At 41.7% G+C, this 15,179-nt stretch overlaps 1 protein-coding gene across 2 annotated transcripts; it reads left to right on the top strand.

Moving 5' to 3' along the window:
* The first annotated feature begins 897 nt into the window (after positions 1–897).
* IRS4 (insulin receptor substrate 4) lies at positions 898–14,422 on the top strand. Of its 2 annotated transcripts, none has more exons than XM_023520002.1 (2): positions 898–4,738; positions 14,343–14,422. In XM_023520002.1, the coding sequence occupies exons 1-2, from the start codon at positions 898–900 to the stop codon at positions 14,345–14,347; spliced, it is 3,846 nt and encodes a 1,281-aa protein (XP_023375770.1). In that variant the 3' UTR covers positions 14,348–14,422. The 2 variants fall into 2 exon arrangements, with proteins under 2 accessions (XP_023375770.1, XP_011372620.2); XM_011374318.2 differs by lacking the exon at positions 14,343–14,422 and adding an exon at positions 5,415–5,545.
* Positions 14,423–15,179: the final 757 nt, after the last annotated feature.

The raw sequence follows: 15,179 nt of genomic DNA, 5'->3' as shown, positions 1-15,179 counted from the left end.
GTGAGGGATAGGGAGAAAAAGAGTGCGCTTGGCTTGGTCCCGGGGTCACCAGAGCTTTGGGATTTGCAGGAGTTTATCATTTCTATTAACAGTTACTTGAAGAGGGTTGTTTACCGCCTGAATCCGCGACAATCAGACGACGGAGACCACTCCGAGACGCAAGCCACACCCCCTTGCCCCTCAGCTCCCCTCCTATCCTCCAAACTAATTAATTCAGGGCTGCCTTCCTGCCAGATATTCCCATTGGCTTCCATCCCATTCAGTGAAAACCTTGCAACAGTTTCACCTGGCTCCAGCTTGCCAAATAAACAAACAAACTGTCCAGCGACTGTGCCAGTTCTCTGCCCTGGCACCGCCCGGCAGGGTTGCGCTCCGCCCCTTCCCACCACCTCTCACCCGCTCCAGCCCATCGAGCCCGGCCTGTGGCGACTCCACCCGGCCCCGATCGCTGGTCATTCTCTTCTCTGCCCTTCTCTTCCTTACTCCGCCCTCCAGTACCCTCGTGGACTCCTTGTTAAGCGCGTCCAGAGAGCCCCGCCTCCTCTCGTTGGTCCTCTGGTGGCCCACAGGCCCGGAGATTTACCGAGAGGGTCTAGGCTGAGTCGGAGGTGGTCCCGACTCTCAAGCCCGCTGCCCCCTCCTTTGCACACCTCAGCTGGCTGCAGTTCGCGCCCCTCCACTGGGCGGGTAGCAGGAGCCTCAGCGACCGCCGCGTGAGGCTGTAGTCACGTGTTGTTTTGCCCGCTGCTGTGCGCTCAGAGCGGAGTGGGCGGGGGCGCGGGACAAGGCGGGAGGGAGCTGGGGCGGGCGGACGGGGGTTGACGGCCTCTTCTCCCAACCCTCCCTTCCCAGAGCCTCCCCCCGCCTTTGCTCACCTTAAAACCATCGTGCATCACCATGGCGAGTTGTTCCTTCGCTCGTGGCCAAGCGACAAGGAGACTGAGAGCTACAGCAGCGGCTACAGCGGCAGCTCTAGCTGCAGTGGCGACCACCCCACTTCTTTCCTCGGGAACCCCGACCGCACTCATTGGGACCGGGTCATCTTGTCCGGGAGCCATGTGGCTCTCCACGGCCACTGGCTCTCGGTCAGACTCCGAGTCCGATGAGGAGGATCTCCCCGTTGGGGACGAAGTTTGCAAACGCGGCTACCTGCGGAAGCAGAAACACGGGCACAGGCGCTATTTCGTGCTCAAACTCGAGACCGCCGACGCGCCCGCTCGGCTGGAATACTATGAAAATGCCAGGAAGTTCCGGCACAGTGTCCGCGCCGCGGCGGCTGCAGCAGCGGCGGCCGCCTCAGGCGCAGCGATCCCCGCGCTCATCCCACCGCGGCGCGTGATCACCCTGTACCAGTGCTTCTCCGTGAGCCAGCGAGCCGACGCAAGGTACCCACACCTCATTGCCCTCTTCACCCAGGACGAGTACTTCGCTATGGTGGCGGAGAACGAGTCGGAGCAAGAGAGCTGGTACTTGCTGCTCAGCCGCCTCATCCTCGAGAGCAAACGCCGCCGCTGCGGCACGCCGGGCGCGCAGCCGGACGGAGGGCCGGCCGCGCTGGCGGCCGCAGCGGCGGCGGAGCCACCCTTCTACAAAGATGTGTGGCAGGTAATAGTCAAACCCAGGGGGCTGGGGCATAGAAAAGAGCTGAGCGGCGTGTTCCGGCTCTGTCTTACCGACGAGGAGGTTGTGTTTGTGAGGCTGAATACCGAAGTGGCCAGCGTGGTCGTCCAGCTCCTGAGCATCCGTCGCTGCGGGCACTCAGAGCAGTATTTCTTCTTGGAAGTCGGCAGGTCCACTGTCATCGGTCCAGGGGAGCTCTGGATGCAGGTGGATGACTCTGTGGTGGCCCAGAACATGCACGAGCTCTTTTTGGAGAAGATGAGAGCCTTGTGTGCAGATGAATACAGAGCCCGCTGCCGCAGCTACAGCATCAGCATCGGCGCCCACCTGTTAACCCTACTGTCCACTAGGAGGCACCTGGAAACGCTGCCGCTTGAACCCGGAGGCTGGCTCAGAAGGTCCCGCTTTGAGCAGTTTTGTCACCTCCGGACCATCGGTGATGGGGAAGACGAGATGCTCCTCACCAGGCGCTACGTAACACCCAACGAGCCGGTGCCTCGCTCCAGGCGAGGAAGACTGCACCTGCCCAGAATGCGGAGGTCCAGGAGAGCTGTTTCAGTGCCAGCCAGCTTTTTTCGCCGCCTGGCACCCAGCCCGGTACTTGACCCGCACCCAGCAGAAGCGCCCAGCGACAGAGCTTGCTTGTCTCTTGAAACGTCTGGTTCAGTCTCTGGCAACCGTGTGGAAGAAGATAATCCTCAGGGCCAAGCCGGTCAGGAAGGTAACGGAGGAGATGACTACATGCCCATGAACAACTGGGGTTCAGGAAATGGCCGGGGCTCAGGAGGTGGCCAGGGTTCAAGTGGCCAAGGTTCCAGTAGTCAGAGCTCAGGAGGAAACCAATGCTCAGGCGCAGGACAGAGCTCTGGAGGTAGACAGGGCTCAAGTGGTGGCTCGGGCGGCCTGGGCTCGGGGGATCAGGGTTCAGGAGGGAGCCAGTACTCAGGAGATGGCCAGGGCACCACAGGTGGGCATGACTCAGGCAGTGGGCAGGGAGCCGGTGGTGGGCATGGTTCAGGTAGTGGCCAAGGACCGGGAGATGGCCGGGGACCGGGAGATGGCCACGGCTCAGGTGGTGGCAAGAACTCTGAAGCGGGCAAAGGCTCAAGAAGTGGGAAAGGCTCTGATGGCAATGATGAACAGAGAAAATCCCTGAAGAAAAGATCCTACTTTGGCAAATTAACTCAAAGCAAGCAACAGCACATGCCACCACCAACACTACCTCCACCTCCACCCCCACCAGCTGTAGGAACTGGTGGAAAAGGGAAATCTGGGGGAAGGTTCCGACTTTATTTTTGTGCTGACAGAAGAGCTACAAAAGAACGCAAAGAAGCTAAAGAAATCAAAGATGCAGAGATCTCACAAGATGCAGCTCGAAGTTCCCACAGAGCCAGAACTTTTGATGAAGATGAGGACGACCCATATGTGCCAATGAGACCAGGGGTGGCTGCCCCTCTCGCAAGCTCCAGTGATTATATGTCAATGGCTCCTCAACATGTTTCTGCTTCAAAAAGGCTCCACTCTCGATCCCCTTTTGAAGATTCAAGAGGGTACATGATGATGTTCCCCAGAGTGAGCCCACCACCTGCCCCAAGTCCTCCAAAAGCACCTGATCCTGATAAAGAGGATGACTCTAAAGACAATGACAGTGACAGTGATTACATGTTTATGGCTCCTGGAGCTGGTGCAATTCCAAAAAAACCCAGAAATCCTCAGGGCGGCTCTTCCTCCAAAAGTTGGAGCTCCTACTTCTCTCTGCCAAATCCTTTACAGAGCTCACCGTTGGGACAGAGTGACCACAGTGAGTATGTGCCAATGTTATCTGGAAAACTCCTGGGGAAGGGCCTAGACAAAGAAACCTCATCTATCAGGGGCCCCAAAGATGCAGTCTCAGAGCCTTCACTTGAGGGGTCCTTCTCAAAACCTGGAGATGGGGGGTCACCTTCAAAGCCTTCAGACGATGAGTCCCCCAAGAACAAGACTAAGAGACCTAACCAACTTTCTTTTATTGCGAAAGGAAATAAAATCAAGCCAAAACCACAAAAGCTCCTATGTGAGCAGGGAGAGGCTGACAGCTCTAGTGACTACGTCAACACTGACTTCACTAAAAGAAATAGCAATATGCTAGTGCCCTTCACTCAAGGACTGCCGCATTCGTGGGGCGTAATTGCTGACCCCAGACAGTCAGCCTTTTCTCATTACGTGAATATTGGGTTCAGAGTGCCATTTCGAAATCCAGCTAATGACCTCTCAAATATTTTAAGAGCTATTACAGGTGCCAACCTCTTCTCTCTGGACGGTGCTAGGTGGCCACTTTTGCCTCTTCTTTCCAGTGCTACAGGTAGCAATGCTAATGAGGAAGAATGTGACTACATTGAAGTGATTTTCAACCCAGCAATGACACCAGCCGTGCCTTTTGCTGACAGTGCCATTCGCTATGATGCTGAAACAGGTCGAATATATGTGGTCGACCCATTTTCTGAGTGTTGTATGGACATTTCTCTCTCCCCCAGCCGTTGCTCTGAACCAGCACCTGTAGCTAGACTGCTGCAGGAAGAAGTGCTAGAGAGAAGACGCCCACAAAGCCGTTCGCTGAGTTTCTTTGCATCCGTCAGATCCTCTATTTCTGCTTTGCCAACCGACAGCCTGGAGAGAGACCTCTACGCCTCCTTCGCTTCGGCCGCCGTTGCGGTCGTTGTGCCCACCTTTGCCTTGGGCCGGGCTTTAGCCGCCGCCTCCGCCCTCGCCGCGGCTCCAGGACTCGGCGCAGCCGCCGCGGGCTTTCAGGCTGCCTCTGGATTTAACTCCGCCTCTGTCCGCTGGTTCCAACTTGTTGCTAATGCTGCTGGTGCCGAAGCAGTAAGGGGGTCCCAGGTCTTCGCCTGTGGCTCGAGCCCTAGAGCCCAAAACCCATTTGCAGACCTTGACAGGGGAGTGAACCTGGCCGACGGGGCTGCGGCTGCAGCTGCCGCTCCCTCCCCACCACCTCACTGCCTGGTGCCGAGACTCCCCGAGCGAGAAGATTCTGACGACGAAGACAAAGACGAAGACGACGAAGATACTTACGCGAGAATGGACTTTGCCAGATCTGACAGGAAGTTCGACTCTCCCCAAAGAGGTTGGTAATTTTAGAATTCATTTTCCTAAGGTTAACGGTCATTGATTATGAATTGGTGCGCTACTATGTCTACAGTGTTAGGAAAAAGTTAGTAAATGCCTGTTTGGGACGGAAAATAGAATTCAGCTTTAATTATGCGTGCGACACCTTGTGATCTTTGCAAAAACTTAAGTTTTAATCCAATCACAGTTTATCTGGAAAGAAACGATTATCACTTAAACATTAGTTCTGCTTTTTAGGAGCAGTTAAAACTTAAGGATATGTAATACGAGGACGCTTTCAAATACCCGTCCTTAAAACTTAATGATTTATGCACACAGAACACCTTAAGTTGAATCCCATCAACTTATTTTAAAATCAACAAATAAAAGATGCTTTTTTACAAATGCCCATATTTAATTGCAGGAATTTTAATAAGAGCATAGACTATTAAGCAGTAATGATTAACTATTAGCGTTTGGGGGAGGATGACTTTCTCCTCTGAAAGTTACCTTTTAAAAAGCAGTGGAGGTTATGTTAGTTGCTGTGATTTACCAAGAAGGTTAAATCTCAGTTGTTAGCATGAATGCCTGGAGAGAACAAAACACAAATAATCCAAAACAACAAGTGATTAAAGAAGAGAGTGTTTGGCTGTAGGATGTGTTTTTGTGCTGATTTCTTTTGTTTTTACATACAGGATAAGTTACCAGAAACTTTGAGAGTTCCTTTCCTCTGTCACTAATAGTGACAAGCAAGTCACCTTCGCTGTACCTCATTTTCTTCATATAACTCCCCCAAAAGAGGGTATGATGACAACTTGATAATGGGTATGAATATTGTTTCAAAGGTTTAAAAAGTATTTAAAATATCTAATTGGTGTGTCTTCTGGGAAATCCAGGAAATCAAGATAATAAGGCCGGAGGAAGACATGACCCCAGGGGCAGCCCTGGAACAGTGGAACTTTTTTAAAGGGTTGCTTTATCAAAAGAAGAAATAAAGAAGAGTAGGAGCTGTCAGAGTTGGAAATAAGACTTTGAGTAAATCTACTGTGTACATTACGCAGTTTTGTTATTATTATGCCTGGAGACATTCTCAAGAAATGATTTCCGAAGATAATGTCTCCATAGTCTCAAGTGCCTTCCCTCTTTAGTAGAATGTGCTTCTTTCCCAGTGAAGGAAAGGGATGGAGGGAGTCCAGCAGTTTTCATTCCAGTAGTCAGTTTAGTGAAGATTTTTGCTTTGCTTGCTTTGTGGAATGCCTTTGTGATTGGATCTCAGCCCACTGTGCTTGATCAGGCAGAACAAGTCGGGGACTGATCACAACAGTCACCTAACAAGCTTCCTATTTAGTGCAGGTGTAGCCCCCCTCCCCTTTCTCTCCCTGCTTTAGAAAACTTGCCATACAGAAACTCACATTTGCAGCACGGACACATTAAAGAATGATCATTAAAAGGACAAAAGGATGTTTTAGCTTGCCAAAGGATTCCATTTAGATTTTTAAGGCATGAGCTCCACCCCTCAACACTCATGCACACGCAAATACCAGATGACCGCTACTACCCAAACTATGCATTTAAAATATATCATTCTCTTTCCAAGAATTTAATTCATAGCCAGCTTTTTAGGAACAGACCATTGTATTCTGTAAAGTACACCTGTAAGTTGGTCTCAAGGTGTTGTTGGAGCTTCATGGCTAAAGACACCATTTATATTAATGTAGACGTTCATAGCTGTCTGTGTCTCTGTCGTATCTTGGAAATAACAAGTTTTCATAGAGGTTTCTCTATATTTTCCAATACTCTTTGTTTCAGCAAGGATTAAAATTAGTGAAATCTTCTTGTTCCTTAAATAAACCCTGACCTCCTAAGGATTATCCAGATCCAATTTTCATTATTTTAGTGTAAGTTACCGATTTATAAATAACTTCAGTTGACTTTGTAGCTATTTTAAAGATTTAATGTTCTCTCAAACTATTTATTGTTCATTGAAATTTTTAATTTTATTGAGTGACTACAGCAAGGAAGCTGTATCTCACAGGGAGATGGGTGCTTAGGTTGAAACAAGAATGTGGAAGCACTTTGGAACTTTAAATCACTTTACAAATATATTTTTATTTTGTTATTGGATTAATACTGAATTGAAGTTTTAACAGTTTAAACTAAAGATTTAGTTTCTAGCAAAAGTGCTTGCTCCTGAGGGTAATTCTGGAACATAATTTGCTGGGCTATATAAAAGGAAAGATATATGGAAGGAACTCACTACAGGAAATGACTTTTGCTACCATTTTAATGTAAATTGATATAGTAGGCTGTTTGTCTGTGAAGTGTTAAGAATAGGCCGGATAATTCTGATGTGTTTTGACTATAAAGCTATAGAATAATTTTCATGCATTTTTTATCTCTCTTCACCTTCCTAACAAATATTTAAAAATATATTTCATGCTAGAAAACAAAACAAATATGCTTTAATAAAGGAACAAAGGCACAGTCTTTATTAGCGATTATGTATCTCAAAAGGTAATTTTAATTTATGGCAAGTGCTTAGAACAGAGCCTGGCACATAATAAGTGTTGTAAATGAATTATTATACAATTATTATCATTGTTACTGTCATTATTATTACCTTTAGAAACACAAAGCTAAATTAAAGTTCTGTGTTCTCAAAACTCACTTTTCAGTTAATCTTTCATTTAAAATGGTTTATATGGTTGTTCAGAGTTGAGATCTTTATAGTTGGGATCCGTTTAAGACTTAAGTGAAATGAAGTGAGACTATAAGGCAGTGAGATAGCTTTGTTCATGTAACACAAAATTAATATATAATTTCATTTACCCACATTCACTTTGCATAGAAGTAAGTACTTCAAAGCCATTTGTTCAAGACAATTAGAAAGAAGCACACAGAAATATAACCTGGACTTCACCTTTTTATAAATGAATTAATTTAAAAAGTGTGAAGTCTTCACATTTTATACACAGGGGTTATAAGCATTAGCATTTAGGAGGAAAATATAGTTTCTTATATGGTTTAGTCTAACTCTTAACCCACATATGCATCTTTTGCATTTTTCATTGCTACATCTGACATAGAATGCATAGTTTAAAATGACGTAAGGTGAAGAGTTCACTGATTTTTCCATTCCAGAGATAGGATAAAGTCAGCTCTAGTAGGGGTTGGGAGAATTGGTCAGCCAAATTAGTGATATTATGATAGCACTTGGTATTCAAAAGCAAGAGAAAAATCTGTAGTAATTACCTTTTGAAAATTTAGATACTGTTATTAACATGAAGTGTAAGCTTCTTTTCAGTATACTACTGCCAGATACTCTTGTTATAAATTATAGGCGCTGAGAGCAAATTGTTTTTGTTGTATTGGACTTATTATAAATTACTAGAGTAAAATCTCCATATAGCAGAAATTTCTCTGTCACCATTGATGGGTCATTTATTTTAGGAAACATTCACACACACACACCCCCAATTAGACATTTGTTGTAGAGGTATTTGACTTACCACAATTAAAGAGGACTTCATTCAATTAAAGTTAACTAAAGTTGTTGGCAATCATTATTCATTTACATTCATTCTAAGAGTGATGCTTCCAGGGTGAAAATTTCTGCTACTAGCAATACATCGCCTTTAAACAAGGATTAAGACTTTAATTGAGCACATTAGAATATCACACATGCATAAAAATTCAAACAAGATCTCTTGCTTTCTTTTCCTCTTCCTAATTGCCAAACATGAGCTAAAATACTTCCAAGTCATTGACAGGGAGCTGTTCTGGGAACACACTCAGGCTTGTTAGAGTGACCCCAAATTTTTTGTATTGGAATAGATGAGGGTAACAAGTATAGGGAGAAATAAGGAATACTGTGCGTGATTTAAAAGGGACTATTGTTAAAGTGTCGACACGTTGATGGAGGGAATGCTTTACAGTTGCATACTGCCTTATAATTTGCAAAGCACATTCACACTCATTATTTTATTGGGAGACAGCAGGCTGCAACTGAAGTTGGTGTTAAGAATTTTCCCGTGGTCAAAGAGGTAAGTGTCAGAGCTGAAAATCAAACCCATACCTCTGCTTTCAGTCCAGTGCTTCATCCAGCACACCACACTGTCCTTTAATTAGACGTTCAATCTGTTCTTTTCCTATTGATAAAAGATTATTATATTGGCAAGGATTGGGAAAAATTACAAGTTTTCTTGAATTTGGTAGCAGCAAATTTTGTTGTCAGTAGTTCATTCAGAGCGTTATCACTGTGAAGCATCTGCCAGAGTTTGGGTAATTTTCCTTACATTGTACTGTTTGCCATGACTCTTAGAATAAAAGAATTTGACCTGTACTGGAATTGAATGCTTTAAATCTGTTCTGGAGAAGAGTTTGCTAATCTTTACTTCCCAAACACGAATACCATGTGTATCTATTTGGATCCTATGGATACACTGAAAGAAAGAAAAGTGAAATGAAGATGCATTCATTAAGCTTCCATTAATGGTAATTTCCTTAACTAAAGTTGGGTATTTTGGTTTTCCTAACAATCCATGGACATTTGCCAGTTATAACAAAAGTCTTTTAATTTCATTTTTTCCATGTGGATGAAACCTGATATTCTAATCTAAACCATCACAATGGGCAAAACAGGATAAAGTGAGATAGGTGGAAGAAAAAGCACTGTAGAAATAGATGCTCTTTATTTAAAAAGTAAACTTGTTTTTGGCAGTTAGGCAAATAGATTTTAGAAGCCTTGAAAATAAAATCCTCTCCTTGAGACACAAAAATCCTTGTTTAAAATTAAATTCATTTTGTTTAGCACATTTTTAATGCTTTAAGAGTGTGTAAAAATAACCCAGACATTTATTGGCAGTATTGGAAAGTAGCTTTTGTAAAATCCTTAATTAAAGCCTGCAGTATGTTTTGGCTAAGAGGTGCTGCCAGGCTCTTAGATGGTTAGGATCATTTACTGGAAAATATTGCTTGGTCCTGAGTGAGAAATGAGAGATTAAAGGCTACCTTTTATAATAATGAAGTGAATATATTACAACACACTCAGTTTTACCACACTATCAGATTGCTGATTTTAAAACTATTGATAAAATTGCCAAGATAATATGCTTGCCATATGAACTTAAAATATATTACCTAACAATTCGGCATTGGTTATTGGTTATGCAGCTACAGGTCTTACATTTCCATCTACTTTTAAAAATGTAGGCTAAACACTTGAGAAATAGAAATTCTTAAAGACTTTTTAAAAATGCAGATATGTACCTTATTTTAGATTTGCCTTTTTTAAAAAAAAAAAGTACCTTACAATTTATGGCTGAGTACTTAATTCCTTTTAGAATTAAAGGAAATTATATACTTAAATATTTATTTTGTGAAATGAGAAAGTTATTGCTATTTTTTCCCTTTCTAATTGGTTAGGATTGCATTGGCTGTATTATGTCTTAACCTCATGTGCCCTTTGTTGAACTCGTGTCCCTAATTTCAGGACAATATGCCCTTTCCTCATCTGCGGCTGAAAAAGTGAGGGTTAATTTGGGAGTCTCATAGAGCCCAGGGAGGACCTATTTCCCAGATGTTGCTTGCTCCTAGTTAACAGCCTACTTGGGCTTAGCTTGCAGGAACAGCCTTCTTTTCAGGGCTTCTTATTCTGTAGGTCCAAGGTTGTGCTGCCTGCTCTACTCTCACTTGCTGGCACAGCAGCAGCTGGGCTGGTGTTTAAAGCTATTTTCATTGTTAGATTGACCACAGTATGTTTGATGCTAGTCAGACCTTCTGGATTTACTGAATATCCAATTCCCCATAAATTGTAGTCACTAGCTAAATTTCACAATTTATGTAATTTGCCTCTGTGTGATTACTAATTTTATACTTATCGACTTGAAAATTAGAATATCGATGAATTCTCTATTTCTAAATTCATCTTGAAAATTATTCACATATGCACCCAAGATGCCCTTGAAAGTCTGACCAATAAATGTGATTTTTAACTTCTGCTTTTTCATAAGTTGTGCCTTCAACCTTAAAGGCACACTAACACTGTCCTCACCCTCAGATTCCCACCCCCAATCCTATGAAACACTCCTTATTGTGGCTGCCACCCTGCCACCAATTATTTCAGTAGCTTGAGTTTAGGGGACACTATTCCTATTGTCATGGCTAGAAGAAATATTTTCCTGAAGTCTAAATTGAAACTTCAAATATATCTTCCCACAGAAATGATTTTATAAGTGACAATTAGGCATAGTCAAAGTAATTCCCCTTGTTAGTTCAGGAACTGCATAGGTTTAATATAGGCATGTGTACACAAACCTATGAACCTATTCACCATTTATTTATAACATTGTTTCTATGGGATAATTTATTCCGAGTTTCAACTAACAATGAGCCTTGGAATATGTCTCTTTTGTAAGCTGGAGATTGCCTGTATTAGAATTCTAGTAACTTGCATTCTTTAATTCTGTAGTAACTAGGCAGCAGAGTGAAGTGGGCCAAGTGTGTGTTTGGAGGTAGTGGGGAAGCTGACCTGAGATGAAAATCCTGTAGCCGATTCCTAGTTTGTATTTGAATAATCAAGACCAGAATGAACCTACATAAGTGGTCCAGGCGTGGCTAGTGAAGGGCAGGCATGAAACAATTGAACTGACCTTTAAGGAGTTGGAAGTTTACAAGTGTCATCCATTTACCTTACAGATTCTTTTGACTATTCTGTCACAAAACTGTTTCCATCTTGAGGAGAAGCATATTTGATCTTCTGGTCTATGAAGGAGACAACAATTTGGTATGATTGGCATTAGAAAGACTAGCAAAAATCATTGCTAGTTTTTACCCTTGAAAGTCAGCACTTAAATTTTTATCAAGTCTTAGAGAATCGTCCTGCTGTACATTTATTTATAGGGCACAGAAAATGTGATGATCTGTTCTTATTGGGAAAGAAAAAAACTACATATAAGCCAAAGGCAATGCTAAGCTAAATAATAAAATTATATTATTATAAATTTATCTTTGGGGTATATGTTTCCATTTCTCTTCATTTCCTTTAGCTTGTTTGCCTTCAAATGCTTTATTTGGTTGCCCCTGCATATGTGATCACCAGTTATTTTCAGGGATAGCATGTGGACTAATAACTGTGAGGTATTTTGAAAAGAACTTGAAAAATATTTTTTGAGTTCTAGAAAAATTGGAGTTGAAAATATAACTAAGGCATTAAAATTGGGGAGAGTGGAAAAAGAATGAGCAAATAACTAGATGTATTGTTATAGTTTTGGCTTCCTCTGAGCAGGGGAACCATTGCCGTTTTGGACTTCAAACTGTAATAGAGGCATGTTTATGATTCATATAAAGAGATCTGGAATGCCCTGGAGAAACTGACTTCTTGGCTCACTTTACAAATTTTCAGTGATATTGAATCCATGTGTGCTTTATTAGTATGTTAAAAATTAATGTTCAGGTTTATATCATTATACAAATTGAAACAAAAAAGTTTATTTGTTTCTGAGAAGAGAATGATACCTGCCAGCTTTGGGGACCTGGAGTAGGAAAATGTTTTGATCCATCAGAGTCCACTGAAGTTCCCTCTCCTACAAAGAAGAATACTTGAAGAGTATACCTTCCATTAAAGGGGCTGGAATTAACTTGTCATTAAAAAGATTTTTGATTAATCAGAAAGTAAGAATACCAATAAGGCAATTATTTGTAACCTGTCAGTATCAAGTGAAAATAATACATCAAAAACAGACCACATTATTAAAAGCATCACCATTTCCCTTTCAAGTGGTAAAATGATATCAAAACGAAGACAGAACTAAGATATGATTGTCAACCCTTTGATATTCATTTTGCAGACTGTTTCTAAATTGCTTTTGTTTGCCACCTAGCAGACTTCTGAGTTACTTCCTTTTTCTGTCCTCAGTGAATGCAAACTTGTTTTAATATTGGCCTAAGTAAAATAGGATTATAAAGGCAAATCTGTGGCTCAAGTTTCCATAACACTTTTCAAAAGCAAATTAAATTATTTTTGGATTATCTTGTTTTGAATAGCATTTTTCCTTTCTACTAGCATGGTTAATAAAGAGTTGACAAGTATATTTTGTAAAGTAAACTTGAAATCACACCATTATTTGCTAGCGTTTGGTATGCTATCAAGCATTCACTCTATACTAGTGTGGGTGTTATAGGAAAGCAATTGAAATATGAATCAAATTTTTAGTAGAGCCTCTGTAATTTAAAAAAAGTAAAGAAAAACAACTAATAACAAAAAATGCTCCTAATTAAGGCTTAGTATAATGTTGATGGAGCTTAATGTGTATCTATGAAATGTAGCGTATTATATAGGTTAGTAAGAAATCTCCTTGTATGAATATATTTTTATGTTAAAACAAAGTAGCAAACTAAATTAGGAGAGATACCATTCTAATCTTAAATTTCTGTTGGAAACTTATAGCCGATAGTATCTACAAAATTCTATAATGCTAGTCTAGTCTAATTTTGCAGCAGATAATCGAGTTGCTAATATGCACTCTCATGGTTAACTATGGCTATCATAGACACCTTTTATCCCGTGTAAACTTGATTGATACATAGAATCTACAATTTTCTAAGCCCACTGCTGACAGGAAAGCTCAATATCTTTACTAAGCTAGTGTGTTTATTTTGTAAACCTTTTAATGTGAAGGAATGGCCCTACACAACAAATTATGATTAATAGCCACAAATAGGTGATAGGGAAATGGAGACCTTTGGTGCTTCATCCAGCTTCAAGTCTGTTACATGTTTAAAATCTCTGATGGAAGAATGAATAATCAAAATGTATACTATATACTGCTGGTTTAATATAAGATCTAGTACTCAAAACATACTCTGCGGGGTGCTTTTCATACGTTCTGTTAGGATGGCTGTAATGAAATAAAATACTCGGTACTTTGATGTGACTTGATCTTAAAGTAACACTAGCATCCCATAACCCATTTACTGACCATTTGTCCCCATCCCTTCTCCAGTCCAGCATCTTCTTCACTGTACTAGATCCCCTTCCTCTGCCCCACTCCCGATTATGCACCCTCTCAATAAACAGAATTCCAAGAGAGTAATACCAGAACTTCTTTTCATTAGACAGATGGGGATTTCAATCAAATCTCCCTTGCAGGTATAACTTTGTTCTTTTAGAGGAAATCCAGTGATCTAGTCTGGAGACTATCACTAAGGCTGCGCTTAAATCCTTTGACATGTGCCACATAATCTGGTGAAGGCATAATCAAGCATGTAGGAGAAGAAGAAAAATGATCTTTGTCTGCCCAATGCCTGGCTCATTTCCTAGCCCAGTTGGTAGGAAGTAAAACAGTGCATACACATACAAAGCTGCTATCCACCAGATATGTCAGAGTAGCAGCCTGAGGGCAAAAAGAGTAACCGCCCTTTGTATCTCTGCTGGGCTTGTGCTGGTGTTTGTCTCAGGTAGCTGGCAGAGTTAGGTATTTCTGTTCCAATGCAGTCTCCTCAATATGGCTCTCAAAAACTACTAGTTCAATTTTGATTTTGTTACGTTTTGCTTTGGACAGGTGGGGGTGAAAGTGTTTCACACTTTAATTCTACAAATAACATTTGTCATCTTTTTTTTCTAGAGTGATTATATTGCCACAAACACATTTTAGAAGAAAAGTGATGCTTATGGAATTTCATCTTTGTCTACCCCAGATCTGCCTAAAAGAGAAAATTCAGAGGCTTCTGAATAGAAAGCAGACTGAATTTCTAAAAGCCTACAGGTGGATGCTGGCAGTTAAATGATCATTAACACAGATCATTCGTACTGCTGCCTTATGGATCCGGCGAACTTGAATTAAGAAATTTACACTGTACTTTGTTTTCGTTTTCTGGTTTTCCTCTCCAACCTGTTTCTTAGAAAGGAAAAAAAAAATACTATAAAAGTGAGCATCTCATAACTCTTTCTCTCTTTACAAAAATGTTATTTACATATGTGTAACTGTGGCCAATATCAATTTTACTGATGTGTAATACTTAGATTTAGTTTTGAAGTTGAAAATTCTTTAAACAAGAGCAGATAAAGAAAAGTTATGTTCATGAGAAGGTAGGTATGATCTGGAATCTTTTTTTTCTGAGTAGTATGTATACAAAACATTTCTTGATCAAAGAATTAAATGTCAATCGAACTGATATTTTCATGGGACAGTTCCAATATTTTAAAGTCAAGAACAAAGGGCATATTATCTCAGTTTTTGCTCATTGGCAAAACTGCAGCATTCTGTCCATATTAAATGTCAACTAAATTGATACCTTGGTTGAGCATGTCCAAAATATGAAATGCAGAACTGAGGAATAGATTATCTATGTGTTCATATACAACACTATGATGTCTGCTTGCAAATCAATTGAGCATTTCCAAAACCACCTTTTTTATTTTGCAACTTACATTTTCTCCCTAAAAATTGTTCAGAAGTCTC

The sequence above is a fragment of the Pteropus vampyrus genome, unplaced genomic scaffold, assembly GCF_000151845.1.
Source record: "Pteropus vampyrus isolate Shadow unplaced genomic scaffold, Pvam_2.0 Scaffold244, whole genome shotgun sequence".
NCBI lineage: Eukaryota > Metazoa > Chordata > Mammalia > Chiroptera > Pteropodidae > Pteropus > Pteropus vampyrus.
The sequence above is the reverse complement of the archived record's forward strand: the minus strand, read 5'-3'. Positions and strand labels throughout refer to the sequence as shown.

Bases quoted from the DNA above. Each gene is read 5' to 3' on its own strand.
- IRS4 (XM_023520002.1), top strand. From the start codon at position 898: ATGGCGAGTTGTTCCTTCGCTCGTGGCCAAGCGACAAGGAGACTGAGA.